This window comes from Solenopsis invicta, unplaced genomic scaffold (genome assembly GCF_016802725.1).
Source record: "Solenopsis invicta isolate M01_SB unplaced genomic scaffold, UNIL_Sinv_3.0 scaffold_131, whole genome shotgun sequence".
NCBI lineage: Eukaryota > Metazoa > Arthropoda > Insecta > Hymenoptera > Formicidae > Solenopsis > Solenopsis invicta.
The window spans coordinates 77,412-97,240 of record NW_024105247.1 but is presented as its reverse complement, the minus strand read 5'-3'; the positions used below and the strand labels follow the sequence as shown (position 1 = coordinate 97,240).

The 19,829-nt window shown below is 37.1% G+C and overlaps 1 protein-coding gene and 1 pseudogene across 1 annotated transcript; one reads left to right on the top strand and one right to left on the bottom strand.

Moving 5' to 3' along the window:
- Positions 1-3,083: 3,083 nt before the first annotated feature.
- LOC113006199 lies at positions 3,084-7,691 on the bottom strand (annotated as a pseudogene).
- Positions 7,692-12,737: 5,046 nt separating this feature from the next.
- LOC120359861 lies at positions 12,738-15,201 on the top strand. The gene is made up of 2 exons (XM_039459270.1): positions 12,738-13,319; positions 13,415-15,201. Exons 1-2 carry the CDS (start codon positions 13,142-13,144, stop codon positions 14,056-14,058), a joined length of 822 nt encoding a protein of 273 aa, XP_039315204.1. The 5' UTR covers positions 12,738-13,141; the 3' UTR covers positions 14,059-15,201.
- The last annotated feature ends 4,628 nt before the right edge of the window (positions 15,202-19,829 follow it).

Here is a 19,829-nt window from a genome sequence, read left to right as displayed (position 1 = left end):
TCGTCATTTCATAAGAACGTTTAATTGATTGACAACTATATAAATTGAAACTTTTAGCATTTTATAATCTAAATAATGTATTTGTTTTAATAACAGAATAATGATGGAGAAAAAGCAGTAAAAATAGGTATAAATAAACCAAACAAGTTTGTTTTTAAACCACAAAGAGAAGAAGGAGGGAATAACACGTATAATGAGAATATAAGAACGTGGTTGAATACGATGAAGTAATCGCAAGAGAGAACGGTGTGTGTCATTCTCATGAATCGCATTTATCCTCTTTTACAAAGAAACTGTTTGGTGTGTGCTATTGAAGAGTTGCCATTAGAAGACAGCATTAATCTATTAGATGTTATAACAGAACTTAATATATATGGTGTGATAGTGGGGTAAGCGAATTGATTTGCATTTTAATAATCATCTTATTAATAATTTTGTTTTATGTCAAGAAGTAATGAGTTATAAAAAATAGAGAGTTGTAACAATACGCCCCTCCACCGTGCCGCCACTCCGGACCGACCAACCGTCGAACGCACCGCAGCCGAGCACGTGTATCTTACGTAAGACCCACGCGCGTGCATCGGCTTACGTAAGATCACCGCATGCTACCGCGCGCGACCGACGCGCTACGCGCCGCGTTCCGAAAGCGCTCCCACTCTAGCCGGCCCGTCCGCGCGCGCTGATTGGTCCGTTCAGCCGCGCGGAACGATATATAAGCCGGCAGCGGGCAGCGTAAGAGAGATCCGTCCGAACATCCGATCTCATCGGATCCTTTCCAGCGCTGGGCATACTCGGCGCCTCCTAGCTCGGGGATTCTCGAGCACCTCCTCGGGAACGGGCATTCTCGTTCCAACCTTCCCGCGACGGGTAAAACCGTCGTCCCCGAGGCCGGGTATGCTCGGCCAATCCGATCCGCTCAGCCGCGCGACGGGCATTCTCGTCGCGCAGGCCATCCAATCCGAAAGCCGTGTGACGGGCATCCTCGTCACGCGGCCAATCCGGACCGTCCGGCCGGACAACGGGCATTCCCGTACGTCCGGCTAAATCCGATCCGAATCCGTTGCGCCGTGCGGCGGGTATTATACCCGCACGGCAATTCCGTTTCCGTTCGGCTGGACGACGGGCATTCTCGTCGTCCGGCCACTCCGACCAGACCGTTCCGAGTGTCCCCGGGAATTCTCGGGGACCGTCCGCGCTGACACCGATCCAGTGTCCGCCACCGTACCTCCCGGGCTAACCCCGCGAGATGAGGCCGAACCGGCCGCCTCCGTCGACAGCCCGCGCACAGCGCGAGGGCGTCGAGTACCGAGACCGTAACCGGTCAACCGCACGGGCCAATCGGGCCCCGAGCACGGCATTAGAGTGGACCGCCGCGCGGCCACTCTAACAAACGGATACCGTACGCATAGAGCGTAAACCGAAGCCGTCCGTAAATCACACGACTCATCCGAGTCGTTACATTGCGATAACCGCGAATCCGTTCCGATATCGCACGTTCCGCCGCGAACTATGTATATAGATATATGTTGTCGAACCGAGCAACCCCGCTTGCTACTTAGGAGCGCAAAGCGCCTAGTCACCGTCCGTCCGTTTCCAGATTGTTAAGTCCGTTTCCTAGTTTTCTAAAATCCTTTCCGTTTAGATATTAAGTACCGCGCAAATACGTTGCGACTGTTCTCTTAAATTCACGCGGGCCGACGACCGCGCAATTAAGTGCCGCAATACTATTCGAGTAGTTCAGTATTACCCGATAACAATATCGGATCTGTATCATGTCATTTTTGTACTAAAGCATAGCCAAATATATTTAACCTCTTTCGTTTTCACTACCAAACCACGGCGTTATCATTGAATACGAACCCGGACACCCGGCGAGCACATCCGAGCATCCTGTCCTGAACCCAAAATCCCGTAACCGACACCGAGAAAGTACCAGCGTTACATGGCGCCCGAACAGGGAGAGTTAAATAAAAATTGTAAAAATAACTTAAAGTATTTAGACATTACAAAAAATTAAAGGATTATGTAACCATTATTCATTGTTATCTCTGAGTTTAGTGTATTTGCATGAATATCTTAATTCAAGAAGCAAATTGTGCCCAACAAAAGCTACTCTGACCCCCTACAAAACCGTCTGAAGCCAACGATTCGAAGAAACCACTGTGGTCTTCTGTCAAAAGGCATTTACTTCCAATAATATAATATCTCTTCCTTCTTTTTATTTTTCTTTTTATTTCTTTTTTTCTCTTCTATCTTCTTTTTTATATTTTCTAGTTTTTTCATCCTTTCTTCCGACTTTCTTCTTCTCGTTCTTTCATTCTCTGTCAAAATTCTTTTATACATCTCCATTTCCTATATTTCTTTTTATTCCCTCCATTTTATTTGCTCCATTAGTAAAGTGGAATATAATAAATTACTTTTCTCATGGCTGTTCTGTTGATATCAGTTGAATTTGTTTATTGTATTTAACAATTTACGAGATGTAAGTAAAATAATTAAGAGTGCAACACAACACTCGCGAAAACACGATTTTTATGACCACACACAGTATAATTGCAAAAATAAAATAATCTCATAGCACTTTTTATGACATTATTAATGTTAATAATTTTGAATTAAGTATTATTAATGTATCATAACTTGTGATAACTTGAATTATTTGATCTAGTGATTCTTTCATTATTATGTATACTTGATCTAAAAGAATTAAAAAAATATTTATGTCAGAAAACATCTATAAACCATTAAAAAAATTTTTTTAAATAAATCTAGTTGCCACTAAATTTTTCTTAAAAAACGTAAAGTAAAATCATATCACATACAAAAGGATTATGATGAATAAAAATTATGTGAAACTTAAAATTCATATACATATAAAAAACATAAAGTACAATTTATTACAGAACTTAAGAATAATTTCATATGAAAACTTATTATATATAGAACAAAAGAATAAATTCATATAAAAAACTATTTTGCAAGTTAATTATCTTTCTAATTGCAAGCAAAAACAAATATCTTGACCAATAAAGTACACAAGGTTATGCCGCAATTTTTTAAATTATTTCTATATTATTTCTATATTTTTATGATTAAATATATAATTTATTAGTTTTTTTAGAGTCACAAAATACTATATACACTTTGCGTTATGTTTACATGATTTTTTTAAACAAAAAGCAATAAATATTACTATAAAGTGGATAACATAATATAGATAAAAGCAATTAAGTAAATGATTGATGTCTGATTTTAATTTTTAATAAATTAAACATGTATATTATTAAAATTAAAAAACAGAATCTAGTTTTTGCTATTTCTTATAAAATGTGAATCGTTTACGAATCATCTATAAATTTATATTTTACGTCATTATATTTTCTCTGTGATTCGGTCATCGGTAACCATGCATTTGTAGTAGGCATTAGATTCCTAAATCACATTGATAGGTAATCATTAATATATGCTTAATAAAATTAAAATATTGTTATTAAAAGGACATGCATAAAAAATTCATGAGTAAGGAAAACATTAAATTTTTCGTACCCTGTTTTGGCAAAATTCGTCCACATTTGTGTTAAGTGGTTTATCATCTTAAGATTTTTTGAATCAACTTCAGGTAGGGATGTACTTAATTCTTTCATCATAGAAGCGTGAAACAAGAACGTTAGTTCTTCGCTATGAGACGCACCTATAAAATATTTTTATTTAATCGGTTATTGAATCATTGATTAAATCAATAAATTAAAATTTTTTAATTATTTAAAAGAACAATTTATTTTTTAAACTATAATAAATAATTATAAAACAAAACTATCTTTATTTAAATCAAATATTTAGAAACATTTCGAGTTATTTTATATTACAATTATGATACGAATGTATTCGTATATCCTCTAAAATTAATAAGTTTTAATACATCTTTAGAAAGTTTTAATTTAATTAGTGGTAATACTTGGGAACTTAATATTAAACAGTTTCTTCATGGGAGAATTTTCAGCCTCGTATGAAAATTTATATATATACGTGGGTTTGTTATGATTTAGCTTTGTTTGAATATCCACTACTTCCATTATACCATGGCAGAAGAACTCGTCGCTAAGAAAATCAACGTAATTTGCCATAGTTTCCTCTGATATTGCCTTATCAGCAAAATATAAAGACCGCAAGTATTCCGCTGTGACTGATATCTTTGCCAGTATAGATAAAATATTGGGAAGTAAACAAAGGGGAAGTAATCTTTTAGATGTAATTTTGGCATTATAATAGGTATAAACAAATATATCACAGTTTGGCGGAGATTCAAAAAATGTCACTATCTGTGGTAAAAGTGCTGGCGGAGCCATCGTACATTGTCTAACTCTGTTTCCGTTAGCCAAAGGTATTTTGTCGATATAAATCTATCGATATATCACAATAATTTAAAAATCTTAAATCATCTCCTAGTCCAATTAATCATGAACTTATTCATAATTATTTTAATTTCCGTATGTAGTATCTTTGGCAGTATAGATAAAATATTGGAATGTATACAGCTTTTAAAATCAGAACCGATTTTCTGAAGTTCTTCTTTAGTTGTGCCTGAAATAATGCTAAAGTTATTTTAATATTATTCGTTATATAAATTGTCGTATCATAAGTAACAAATATTGTAACGACTTTTTTTTTAAGCTAAGGGGTAATTAATACAAGTACATTTACAAAAGAAAATTTGTCGTTAAAATTTTTTTTAAAATGTTTCATATAGTGTAGTGTATTGTTAAAAAATAATGCATATCATACATACTCATAATGCATATTAAGATATACATTTATCCTAATACACTACAGTGAATATCGAATATATTCATAATGTAATGCTATATAAATATGTATAACATAATACTATATAAATATAACATGTACATGTTACATGATATTACATCTATGTTATATTCAATGTTTGGTGAGATTGTACTATAAACTTAACTGTTGACGTACAAAGTGTACGATAACGTTATTTTACAAACAAAAATCTTCTAGCGCTTAATTATGGTTTTTATGTATCTACTCGAAAGATGACGGATTAATCAAACTTTACTAACTCGATATAAATTTGTATAATTTTTATTTAATTATAAACAATTGGCAGTTCATGTTTGTCACATCGCCTAATCTCAGAGTTACGTTATATTTAATCGAACACTTCTATGAAAATTTAAAGACTTCAAAACTAATGTGCTTAATGAAGACAAAAACAAAACTTACGTCCGGAAAAATCAGTGCAATAAAAGATCCCTCGCAACTGGTAAAATCTACAAGTAATAGTACCTCAACCCCGCCGCTTGTAAACTTCGTTATATCTCCCGGAAAAACTGGATTCGAAGATTTGTGATCCAAAGCAAGTGTAAATCTCAAGCCGTGTTGTCGATTCTCTTGCGAAGAAGATATTAAAAGAGGCCAAAAAAGGTATTGTTTTTTTCTCATAATTTGTATTACCTGCATATTGTAATTTATTACAATCGCATAATTACAATCAAATGTTTAAATAATTACTTCTTCCGTCGAGAGAGACTTTTTTTGAGTTTCTATAAGCTTCTTCGCATCGATTGTTTTGAGAAACTCGTAAGCAATTTTCGGATTTGTGGTTGCTTTTCTAAGTTTTTCGGCAAGCCGAAATCCTTTGTTCCTCGAATGTGATTGTTGTTCAGTATAGGCCCAAGGACTTCTCATGACATCTCTTTGTGATATCGGTTTGTGAAACAAATCTATGGACAGTTGTAACGAATTAATTCTAATTTATCGTCATAAATTTTTTGTAACGTAACGTACAAAATTCTTTCATGTCAATTTCAATTCTTCTAATTACATTAATCTCTTAATGATTTTGATCGACCTTGCCATACTGAAAAAAATTTCTCCCTTTTCTTCTCTTCATCTTCCTCTCTCTCTTTCTCTCTCTCTCTCTCTCTCTCTCTCCCTCTCAGAAAGTTATTTTATAATTAAAATTTTAATTAAATATTCAAAAGTTACAAATAAAAAATGTATATTTTTTTATTTAAAAGTAACTAAAAATCTCTTAAAATTATTTCTTATAAATAAGTATTTAAAATTAACTAAAAAACCAATCATTATTCATCTAATATATTTTTGAACATGTTAGTGTTTGAATGTTTTTGTTAATAAAAAATTGCGATTAAATCAATGATTATCAATAAGTTCATGATTAATTGGGGTAGGAGATGATTTAAGATTTTTTAATTATTGTGATATATCGATAGATTTATATCGACAAAATACCTTTGATTAACGGAGATAGAGTTAGACAATGTACGATGGCTCCGCCAGCACTTTCCAAATGTCACCAAAGATAGTGACATTTTTTGGATCTCCACCAACTGTGATATATTTGTTTGTAGCCATCGTAATGCCAAAATTACATCTAAAAGATTACTTCCCAGTTGTTTACTTCCCAATATTTTATCTATACTGCCAAAAATATCGGTCACAGCGGAGGACTTGCGATCTTTATATTTTGGTGATAAGACAATATTAGAGGAAACTATGGCAAATTACGTTGATTTTCTCAGCGACGTTCTTTGATTACCCATTACCACTTTATCATTGAGGTTCAGAAAACCTGAAATTATTAATCGTTTTTGTAAAATTGATTTGTTTTAATTAAAAGTAAATGCGAATTAAAAACTGTAAAATTATCCTCAATTAGATTCCAATGAAATAAATCTTAATCATGCAGATTGATGTCGACAGAAAGCTAGGATACAATAATATATTCTTGTAATAAATTACATTTGTTCTTAAGATTCTGCGCTGCAATACTTTTAACATTATGACAAACACTTTACACTTGAAATTTTTTATCTTATAGACAACTTGCGTCATACATAACTTGACCATCTCAACGGTTCATTACAATTGCTGTTTCGCTTATATCGTTAAGATGGTTTAAATTGCAGACCGAGACGTTTATAGTTATATGTAATTACAAGAATATATTATTCTACACGCGAAGGTCCTGTGTCTGGCTCTCTATTGGTATTACTTTGTATGATTAAACATATATGTTTACTTTATATATCTAAATAAATTAAATCGCGCTATAATTTATTTTTAATTGTTTATATGAGCAACAAAATAAATAATCATATATGCAGAAAATAAAAAACGGAGGTTATAAATGTATGTTATAAACAGAGATAAATTTAACTTACTTTTTCTCTTTTGCGTTACTTTATTTTTTTATAAGAGTATATTTATGAAATGTCTGTGGTATGATTTATAAAAAAAAGTATATATCTAAGAGAAATAATAATTATAATAGATAAAGTCTACACATTTACTACATTAAAAGGCCAGACACAAATGACAATACAGTCATTACATATGAAAACGAATAACGTACCTAGATCACCTAATCTATAATTTAAGGTAACTAAAACTACATCCTTTTGCACGATATAATCGGGTCCATATATGAGTGCATCACCACAATTCATAGAGAAACCACCGCCGTGTATCCATGCCATTACCGTATTCTTCTTCCCAAGTTTGATTTTTGTAGCAAACACATTTAAATAGAGGCCATCTCAATCGTCCCCAATTTGACGTGTTATAAAGTACATTTCAACAGCCGTGTTTCCATATTTTGAGGCATCTGTATTGATAAAACACACACACATACATATAGTCATTGTCAGTACAATCCGATAAACAGTTTTAATAGTCTTTATTTAGCTCTTCATTTAATCTTTATTTAGTTTTTCTTTCTCACAGTGATAATTCTTCGTATTTTTAAAAATCTTTTTAAAATACTAAAGAAATTATCAGTTAATTAACTAATTGATTGATCAAGCTCATGAAATAATTTTTTTCTGTCAACTACGTCTTAGTACTTGTGTGATACATTTCTAAATTCATTAAACTGCACGCTGAATAAGTTTTACCATCCTCAGCATATGTAGAACGAATGTTTAATGTAGGTGGTTTACTATTGGTACGAATATTGATTGATAATTTACGAAAAAAGTTAACTGATCATTTTGATAATTCTCTTATTAAAATTTAATAATTACTTTAGTAATGATAAATTTTTTTAATAGGATTACATTTTAACGATATATCATATATATGGTTATATTTTACATTATATACATAAAATATTCTTAATAATTTATTCATAAAATGTAAAAATTGTGAAAGAATACATGTCTATGTAAAAAATTAATATTTCTTTTTTATTTCATATAAATTCATTTAAATTATAAATAAAACAAAAAATTTATTTGATAATTTATATTATAATTGTTTTGTTATTTAGAATAATGCAATTTTTAAAAAATTACTATATTCTAATTTTATATAAATAATGTTTTTAAAAATTAACTTTTATTTTAACTTAAGTTAATTTTATCTTAACATAACATTAACTAAGTTCATTTTTTATTAATATAACTTTTAACGTAACTAAATTCATTTTATGTTTCATCAATTTTAACTTATTGTTAATTTAGTTAAAAAAATTTATTAACTTACCTAATCCTGATTTTCAGTTTTAATGAAAATCTCTCTTACTTCCGGGGTTTTATTTTCCAAGACGATCCGAGCGTTTGAGTTTCCCGTCTTGAACAACCGCTTTGGAACGTGAATGTGTTGAAACTAATCTCTCTGTTTCGGGATTCTCAATTTTAGCCTGTCTCTGCCCCTTCTCATTGTCCCGTTCCCTATTCGACTTCTTCCTTACTCGCGCCTCATTGGCTGTCTAACTTTCCTCCTATACCTTACATTTGTGTAGTACGATTCATCAATCGATTATTTAAAACATTGGTCTGTTTAATAATTTCACTTTTTATTCATTTATAGCAAAGTAAATTATGACTGAAAACAATAGAAATGGTAGTGGTACACTTTTTATTTACATGTTGATTTATATATCATTAATTCTTTATAATCATGCTAACAAGTTAAAATCAAGTATTTTACCTCAACAAAATATACATAATGTTTAACACTACAAAACGCGTGATATCAGTACAAAATTACTTTTTCAGAAAAATGTTAAAAAATGCGCCACCTGTGTGCGCATTCTTTCTTATTTCAATTCTTTTCATTGCTTCTTTTTATCCAGCAGCGCCAAGTTTTTGTATATTAAAAATTTCGTTTTTTTTTTTTAAATAATTCTGTGCTTTAAAATTAAATACTGTTAAGTTTAGATAATTGTATTAATTAAATGTAATTAAAATTCTTACGATTATTGTATTGTATTATTTAAAATTAATTTTTTCATTATGATTTTTTCCCAATTTCACTTGTAATGACTCAAAATTAATTGTGATTAAAATTTTACATACTTTGAAATTTTCAAATAAAAGTATTTTTCACAAGTTGCAGTTTTTATTATTTAATAAAAAGTTATTATTTACGTAAGTTATATTTATCATCAAAATATATTATGATTTAGAGATTTGTGAACTTTCAAAACAAGTTATGCTAAGAAAATAATCGAAAGGTCACATAATTTTTACCAGTACTGTACCTAACACGCATTTCAGAGTCAAAAGTGCATTCAACTCGGGGACGTATTAGTTTCCTAAGTCTATTGGACGTAGACTTTTTTAGTGTGGTCTAGTCAAGGTTGGAAAGTAACGCCTTACTTGTAACGCCGTTATCGTTTTTGTTACTATTTTACGGTAACGAGCGTTACTTTTTAGTGTCTGTAACGGTAACGGTAATGTCGTTACATTTTTACAGTAACGAATTCAGCCGTTACTTTCGTTACTTTAGTTTCTTATTATCTATTCAATAGATCGCGCGCTAATCGCGCAGTAGAGTTTTGATTAGATACAAATATTCCGAATGAATATGTTTATTCAAATCAAATAGCAATAAATTTTTTAAATTATAATAATGCACAATGTACATATAATTGGAAAATGTTCTTAAATATCTGATTACTTATTAAATTAGTTTAAATTTGATTTTTTGTATTGATCAATAATGTTTGAATAATCATCATTCACATCAATCAATCATAATCATTCAAATGTGATTGCGAATCACACTTGTAACATAATTTAATGAAAGAATCATGTTCTTAAATGTACATGGAATGCTTTTTTTTATTACACAATGAATAGGTTCTTTTTCTCATTGTTCCACAATAATAACTTTACACGATTTGAATAAAAACATGGGTAAATTTTCTTTACTTTTAATGTTACAGTTTCCTGGCAAAAATTCAATTAATTGATAACATTTTTTTAAATAAATTGTACGGGATTCTTTCAAAATTTTGTATTTGCTATTGTATGAAAACATAAAATTTTTTTTGTTTTATATATATATATATACAGGGTGAGTCAGAAAGACCACTTGTCCTTTCTCAGGCATATTCGTAATCGAGACGATTTTTCCTTTGGTAAAAATTTATCTGGAGCTTAGTTTTTGAATTATAGAAAGAAATAGTTAGCGTGTGACGGGTCGGATACAAGAGGTAGGCAGGGGCGGCGCAACTCAGCGTTCCGCGCGGCGCGGCGGCGCCCCTACCTAGCTCTTGTATCCGATATTCTAATTTATTAGAAAAATATTGCAAATGCATGTTTATTATTATTTATTGAAAATTGTATGATTAATGACTTTATCAAGATAATTATTATTTATTCAAAATATTTAAGAATTGATTTTATCAAAATCAATTTTTTCTAAATATTTTATTTTTTATTTTTTATTATTTATAAAATGTAAGTCGTATAGTCATATTCAATATTTTAATTTTGCCGCGTTTTTACTTATGGCACCACTGTTACCGCATCATAACATCCAGTCGACTGCTTGCTATCGTCGAGTAAACACGTGTTGTGTGCTCGTAACGTAAACACGTGTTTCTTCGAGTAACGTGTTTTAACGCGTCGAATGATTAGTAGCGGTTAATTCATAGTGATTCGTAGTGATAAATAAAATCGATCGATCGGTTCGTTGTTCGTTGTTCGTCGTTAATCGATCAAGTGAACAAATAGAGTAAAAGTGATAAAATGTGAAATAACTCTGAGAGATAAATTTCTCTTCAAGGACAAATTTCGATTCAAGTGGAACTGTCGCATCGTGGAAACAATAAGCTGATCGCCGTACAGGATGGATTCGTGAGTAAACATGCTTAAACTTGTTCGAACACGCCCCCCCGCTCTCTCTCACTCTCTCTCTCCCCCTCTCCTTCCTTCTCTTCTCATGCATTTTAAATATGCTATGTTTAATTGGAAAATAATATTTAAGTAATTCCATTTGTATTAAATTTTATATTCGCGAGCATATATTTATTATAATACACTCCTGTTTTGAATAATGATAGATACAACTTAAAATTATTTATCCGTTTTTCTCTCAAGAAGCTAGAGATTGAAATTGTAGCTCTACAACGCAATAGTAATTTGTACTCTTAAATCGTGATTAACTTTGTTTTACTTCATGTGTTCTTAATTATCTAAATGTCGAGTACAGTCGCGTTTCTTATAAAAAAAAGTATTTTGGTTGTTTTTTAAAATCCTACATGCAAATATTCTTGTAGGCTTCATGTAATTACTCTGTTATTTATTTCTATAAAAAGTTCTGTCATTTCTTTTATTAGAATTATTAGAAGATTATTTTCAAGTTAAAGATAGCATAATTAAAGCGAGAGAGAGAGAGAGAGAGAGAAAATTTTAATGTGAATGTGTTGTCCGTGTACTATTGCGTTATCTAAGTGCAATGGCAAGCCTCACGGAAACGATTTTTCCTTTGGCAAAAATTTATCTGGAGTTTAGTTTTTGAGTTGTAAAGAAAAATAGCGTGTGACGGGTCGGATACAAGAGCTAGGCAGGGGCGCCGCCGCGCCGCGCGGAACGCTGAGTTGCGCCGCCCCTGCCTACCTCTTGTATCCGACCCGTCACACGCTAACTATTTCTTTCTATAATTCAAAAACTAAGCTCCAGATAAATTTTTGCCAAAGGAAAAATCGTCTCAGAATTCGATTACGAATATGCCTGAGAAAGGACAAGTGGTCTTTCTGACTCACCCTGTATATATATATATATTAGGCTTTACTGAACTAATTTGGCTTTAAAAAATTTTTTTGTACATCTACGAATTATAAGAAATATGTAAGAAAAGTTATGGACAATTTATTAAAAGTCTTGTGCCGCAAAAAAGTTTATGAAAATCAGCTTTTTTCGGCCGATTACATGACCTTTCTCCTTTAAGGTCCGTCTACAATAGGATTGGTCGTAGGGAATAAGGTAGTAAGACGTAAGCAGTAGCGTAATTTATACGAACACGTGTGTTCACAATGCGACGTTGTAACGATATAAGGCCGGCCAATGAAAACAAATTGTTTGAAATCACATGCAAAACAGTGATGTATTTTGAGTTGTTTATTTTTGTGGTTAGTATAATTATGGATTGGAGAAGAATTGGATTGTTTCTTTTATTTTGCCTATCTTGGCAAAATTTAATGTTATTACAATAGCAAGCTATAAGAAGAAGAACGAAGCAACGGCGTCTGTTGGTTCGGCCTGTAAACAGATTACGAAATGCTCAAGGATTTTATCATAATCTTGTTCAAGAATTGATTCAGAGTGACCACGAGGAATTCTTTGAATTATACAGAATGTGGCGTGAACAGTTCAATTTATTAGTAAATTTGCTTCATCTTCATATTAAGAAGAACAGCATTCGGAGACCTCTTCCTTCAGAACTGCGCTTAGCTGTCACTTTGTTGTAAGTAAAATTGTTGCAATTTAAATACATACATATAAATGTCGTTTATAAAGTTATATTTTGTTGTAAATTTATTTAATATTAATATTTAATAATAGTAATCATAACTTAGTTATTAGCATCATTGTAATCATGTCTTACATTATATAAGTTTATATAAGTTACAAACAATTCTAACACACACATTTTATTATTTCCTTTAAAATATCATAATGATTATTGCAGATATTTATCTCATGGTGATAGCGCTAAATTAAAACATGCAGAATTTAGAATAGGCAAGTCAACTGTTCACAAAATAGTAAATGAGACTTGTCAGGCGATTTGGATAGCGCTACAACCAATTGTTTTGAAACCTCCTAGTAAAGAAGATTGGAAATCTTTCAGCGAAGAATTTATGAGAAAGTGGCAATTTCCAAATTGTCTGGGAGTAATAGATGGGCGTCATATGAGAATTCAGGCACCACTCAATTCTGGATCGACATTCTTCAACTATAAACAATTTTTCATCATGATGCTGCTTGCCATCTGCGATGCATCATATAAGTTTACTTGGGTTGACATCGGGCAATATGGTGAATATATATTAATTTACTCTTCTCAATTTTTTTTATTACCCAAGTTTGTAATACATCTTATCTACAATTGTTATTCTATGATTCATTTCCAGGTTTTATAAGTGATGGTAGAGTGTGGGCTAACACTGACTTTGCAAATGATATCGCTGCAGGCAATTTACCCTTGCCAAATCCCACACCACTTCCAGAAACAAATATTCCTTTTTCCTTTGTGTTTATTGGTGATAAAGCTTTCCCACTTTCAACATATATGATGCGGTCCTATCCTCGTAAAAATCTGACTGATGACATGAGGATTTTTAATTATCGCTTATCACGTGCACAGCGTACGATAAAGAATGCCTTTGGAATTTTGACTGCACAATGGCGTATCTTATACAAACCCCTTTGTATGTCGACAACCAACAGTGAAAATGTGAAGGCTCTCATCGGTCTACATAATTTTATTATGTATGGAGACGAACAAGAAAATATGAACAATCGTCAATATTGTACAACAGATTTAATTGATACCGAGAAGCGTGATGGTAGTATTAGAGAAAGACAGTGGAGACGGCACTTTCCCCCACATTTTGCTGAACTCGGTCAATTAGATGTTAACCGTGCAGATTCTATAACGAAAGAAATGAGAAATATCCTTAAAGGATACTTTGTTTTTCCAGTTGGTGAAGCTCAAGCTCCATGGCAATACGAAAACACGTTCAGAGGAGCTATTATTAATCCTCTTGTGATATAATTTCTTATACATATGATATACAGAAAAAATTTATTATTTCTGAATTTATTTTGATTTTATAACTTGAAGTAACTTTATTATATATTCAAAACTGGAGCGCTCGAAACAGTAACATGCTCTATCTAAACCGCTAATAATTGATTGCAAACGGTCGCGCCAACCGCTCCGATCCCGTGCGGTACCATTCCGCGTCCGATGGACACCTTGTACATTGCCTATGGTAATAAAACCCATAAAACTCTTTAAGTGCAGTGCTTCGTGATCCGCTTATTTATTTACCAAATGCAATGCAGATCCTCTCCTTTCCACGCCCGCAAGTGGCGAGTCAGCCGCGCTAATTCTTTAATCGCGCAACAACAAAACATTGGTCCTTCGAGCCGGATGGAGGGAATGCAGCCTCGTGGAACAGTGGTGCGCCGTTCGCGAAACTAGAGGAAGCGCACTTCCAGGCAAGAATTGCTCTCGTCCCGTGCACATTTTTGGAGCGCGCAGTGCCGTCGCTTGGAACTCGTGCTCCCCGCCGTCTTCACACTTTGGAGACGCTCCTCGCTCGACGAGCGTTACGCGTATTTTTGTGCGCTGACGTCATGCATGCTTTCCAGCACGACTTCCTTGAGCGCCTTCAACAATCCTGCTTTCGTTTTCCTGTCGGACAGTGACCTGAAACGGTCAGGAATATTCACGGTCGAGTCGGACGAATTTGTGCGGAGCGATCGTCTCGTTAAGGCGTCTTCGGGGAATGTGCCACTGTGCTGTGACTTTGAATTCTCGCCGTTTTAGTGCTACGGTGGCGCTTATATCGCGTAGTGTTCTGTGCCGACATTGCGCAAATGTATCGGCAGATTCTCGTCCATCCCACTGATAGACGATATCAGCTGATTCTTTGGCGTCGCGATCCGACGGAGGAAATCAAGACGTTCGAGCTGACGACCGTAACTTTCGGTACCGCTTCCGCGCCGTTCCTGGCACAACATGTGGTTCGCCAGCTTGCAGCGGATGAAAGTGACCGGTTTCCGTTAGCGCGATCCATTCTGACTACCGAGATCTACGTGGACGACGTCATGTCAGGCGGCGACTCTCTCGACACCGCTCTCGAAAGGCGCAATAAGGTTCGTGTCCGTTTCTTACTGTGTCCGATTGACACTGTGTCCGTTTCTTACTGTGTCCGATTGTTACTGTGTCCGTTTCTTACTGTGTCCGATTGTCACTGTGTCCGTTTCTTACTGTGTCCGATTGCACTGTGTCCGTTTCTTACTGTGTCCGATTGTCACTGTGTCCGTTTCTTACTGTGTCCGATTGTCACTGTGTCCGTTTCTTACTGTGTCCGATTGTCACTGTGTCCCACTGCAACCACCGTGTGTCCGTTTCCTACTGTGTCCAATTGTCACTGTGTCCGTTTCGTTCAACTTGCTGTGTCCGATTTATTCTGTGCGCAACTGGGACGTTCCCGATCCATCGGATCACGGATTAGCCAGTGATGGATTGTTCCGGGATGACGGCTAGCTGAAAGTGCTCGGTCTCCGCTGGTGTCCTAAGGAAGATCACTTCCGAGTGATTACGCACTCTCCTTCCATTACGAGCGCGACTAAGCACTCTATACTTTCGGTGCTTGCGCGCTTCTTTGATCCGATTGGCTTTCTTGCGCCAGTTCTTATTGTACCTAAAATGTTGCTCCAAGACTATTGGAAGCACAATCTCGACTTGGACGATCTCCCGCCGGACGCGTTGACCGGAAAATGGTCGGCATTTCTTTCACAAATTCCGCGTCTAGAGGAGATTGTCATACCGCGCTGGACTCGATTTGAGTTGGATAAAAGTTCTGTTGCATTGCACGGATTTTCAGACGCGTCATCTACGGCGTACGCCGCGTGTGTGTACCTCGTGAATCACACTCCTCCAGCGGATCCGATTTCCCACCTGGTTCTCGCGAAAACCAAGGTGGTCCTCCTGCAGACCATTTCGATTCCGCGGTTGGATCTCTGTGGGGCACAGTTACTCGCCAAATGCATGGAGTTTACCATGCAATCGCTTCCAATTGCGATTGCTTCCGTACACTGTTGGACTGATTCTAGCATCGTCCTTGGATGGTTGCGCAAGGCACCATCATCCTTGAAAACTTTCGTGGCGAATCGTGTGTCTAACATACAAACGAGACTGTCACAGGCGTACTGGCAGCATGTGCCCACCAGGGACAATCCCGCGGATTGCGTGTCGCGGGGTGTTCAGCCCAATAAACTTTGCGACCATCGACTCTGGTGGCATGGTCCCACGTTTCTCAAAACCACTGCAAGCTGGCCGGACCAGTCAAATTTCTTGAACCTGGACATTTCGCTCGATCTTAGTGAATCGAAGTGCAACTCGCTGCAAGTCTGCACTTCGGATTCCTTGCATCTGGAATTCGCAATCTCCAGTTGGCCGAGACTCTTGCGCGTTACCGCATATCTGTTCCGATTTGCGCGGCGCGCGCGACATCCAGACGTCGCGCTTCGCGCGGTTGCTTTACAGGCCGGAAAGATACGACATGCGCATAATTACTTGCTAAAGCGCGACCAGGTCAAGCATTTCGCGACCTAAATCTCGATCATCTCCAAGGGGCAATCTTTGCCCAAATCTTGCCGTCTGTTGTCGCTGGATCCGTTCCTAGATTCCATTCTCCGCGTTGGCGGTCGAATCCGTTATTCGGATCTACCCAGCAATCAACAGCGTCGGATATTAGACCCACCATCGCGTATTGCGGAGCTTCTCATTGCACAGGCCCACAAGGACACGTTACATGGAGGAACACAGGTGACCTTGAGGGTTCTACGGGAGCGATACTGGATCGTAGGCGCGCGGTCTAAAGTCCATTCGTTTATTCATACGTGCGCACGCTGCATTCGCTACGCAGCAAAAACTCCAACTCAACTAATGAGTGACCTCCCGAGACCCCGTGTCTCTAGAGGCCGTCCATTCGCACATACCGGGGTGGTTTACGCTGGTCCAATCCAGGTGCGCATCTCCGCTGGGCGAGGACATCGAGCCCATAAGGCTTATTTGGCCATTTTCGTGTGTTTATCCGTACGCGCCGTGCACCTGGAGCTCGTGCACGATTACTCTAGCTCCGCCTTTTTAGTCGCATTTGATCGCTTCGTAGCGCGTCGCGGCTATCCACATGCGATATACTCAGATAATGGCACAACTTTCCAGGGAGATGATGCCGATTTACGTGCCGCTTTTCAGCGTGCAATCTCCGATTCCGAGACGTTAAGTCTGCTGTCCACTCGAGGGATTGCGTGGCATATTTTACCACCCTTGGCCCCTTATTTTGGAGGACTGTGGAAGGCGGGGGTGAAAAGCCTCAAGCACTATCTCCGGGGCGTTTTGGGCAACTCCACGCCCACGGTCGAGGAAATGCTAACCTTACTGTGTAATATTGAGGCTACACTCAACTCCCGGCCGATTGCGACGTTGCGTGATGACATCGGATCACTTGATGCCCTTTTTTTTTTGGTAACGGAGAGGAAATGCGTTATCGCATACCTCAGACTTTGGGGGAGGCCTGGTGATTATGTGGGGCTCTTCCCCGCCGACGACGTATCGGCGGGGACATACCCACTAAAACCTCTCCGGGTGTCCTGCCCTGGTCCATGACTGGGGGGCTCCGGGAACGCGTGCAGCATACTTCCGGAGCTCATTTGATGCCCTGACACCCGGTCATTTCCTGGTCGGAACCGCGGTCAAGTCCGTCCCACGTCCGTCCACGTTTAATCTCTCAGAAAACCGACTTTCCCGCTGGCAACAAGTCCAATAGAAAAATGAGCAGTTTTGGAGGCTCTGGGCAAGTGACTACCTCAATACGCTGCAACAGCGGACGAAGTGGCGTTCGCGGAAACCTAATTCCGAGGTTGGAGACCTCATGATCCTCAAGAACCCACTCCTTCCGCCTGCTCGGTTGGAACTCGCGCGCATCACCGAGTGTTACTCTGATGCGCAGGGTTTGGTTCGCTCCGTCCGTGTGCGTAATCGGAATACACCCGGCCAATTAACCAAGTGTGCCCCCTTCTGCGTCCCGCGGATGAACCCGAGCCTTTGTAAATAAGGTAAATTTGTTGTAAATAATAACGCTCCAACTGGTCAACGACATTATCGCCTATTATAGCATAAGCTGTGTATGTATTTAGAAATAAGTGCTAGTTTTGTTATACGCATAGAAATAAGTCATTTTATTATGTAATCATATAATTCTTAGTCTCCACACGAGCGTTTCCGCCATCGCGGGCGGATGGGGATTCGGCGCCGGAGCGGCCAGGTCGGGTTGCAAGTCCAGAGTGCACTGTTCATTCCTTTCGGTTTGTTTTTTTTTCTCTATTTTCTTTCGTTTTCCTGGCTGGGTCTTGCTTCTCAAGAAGATCCCATCTAATTGTCTTTCTGTCGCTATAACACTCTGGACCTGTATTCTCGGCCACCTACTTTCGTCACCTGATTTTCCATGGTTTCCCACGGTGAGTCATGCCACATGACGCAAACGTCGGCATAGGGGGATGGGTTATGGACTGAGAACATCTTGGAAAATGTGTGTAGTAGTCATTATGCTTCTGTCCTCATGCGTCTAGCACAACCGCGAACCGTTGCGATTCTCATGATTTAGCGGTCTGCCATGCGGCTTCGGGACCACGGCAGTTGCGCCGGGATCATTTCGAACCACTTATTGGTTCAACGCGGGCGGTGTTTTAAGGCCTTTGCCGAATACGGCAAGTGTCCGCTGAATTCGTGCTTGAATTGTACATTCCTCGCGCGTTGGAAGCGTATTTGCGAGCAAACACCGCGCACCGAAGGCCGCATTTCTTCATAGACAAAGGCGCTCACGTTCTTTCGCCCCCCTTTTCTTTTATTTTTCTGGTCGAGCGGCGAAAATGGGCAGATTCGCTCGAGCGCTCGAAACAGTAACATGCTCTATCTAAACCGCTAATAATTGATTGCAAACGGTCGCGCCAACCGCTCCGAGCTCGTGCGGTACCATTCCGCGTCCGATGGACATCTTGTACATTGCTTATGGTAATAAAACCGATAAAACTCTTTAAGTTCAGTGCTTCGAAATCCGGTTATTTATTCACCAAATGCAACGCAGATCCTCTCCCTTCCACGCCCGCAAGTGGCGAGTCAGCACGCGCTAATTCTCTAATCGCGCAACAACAAAACAATGTATATTATCGCTGAATTAGATATAATAAACTTGAAAATTATTTCTGAATGTATTTTGATTTTATAAGTTGAAGTACTTCCATCATGCATTCAAGACGTTTTTCTTCGAGTACGGAATTAAGAGTATATCCAATGGCAGCCAGGAGACTGGATCATTAACAGATGAAGCTGAGGAAGGAGTAGAACATTCGTTTGATGTCATTAAAGAGTTTCCAAATTTCGTAGTGAAAGAAGTCAGAACTGTTGACTGCTTGTTGATAGCTTGCATAAGCAGATCATCGTCTTTTCTTTTGCGTTTAGCAAAGTTATCAGGCTCGGGAATAATTCTTTTCGTTGATGAAGATATCCTTCGCATCGTTTTTAATATGTTTTGGATGCTGATGCAGAACGTTCCTCCACATTAAGGCTACTGGATGAAGATGTGGGCGCATGTAAAGCTTCATTTTCTTTATTTTCTTCAGTCGAGTATGTTGATGCACCGTTGTCTGTAAATAAAAAAAAAGATTAATAAAAACTATGCATTTCTCAATTCACTCTACCTTACATACAACATTTGTGTTGCGGAACGCCGCAATTTTCAACTTCTATCC

Coding starts and splice junctions, on each gene's coding strand:
- LOC120359861 (XM_039459270.1), top strand. CDS start 13,142: ATGAGAAAGTGGCAATTTCCAAATTGTCTGGGAGTAATAGATGGGCGT. Junction 13,320..13,414: donor GGTTGACATCGGGCAATATG/GTGAATATATAT, acceptor ATTCATTTCCAG/GTTTTATAAGTGATGGTAGA.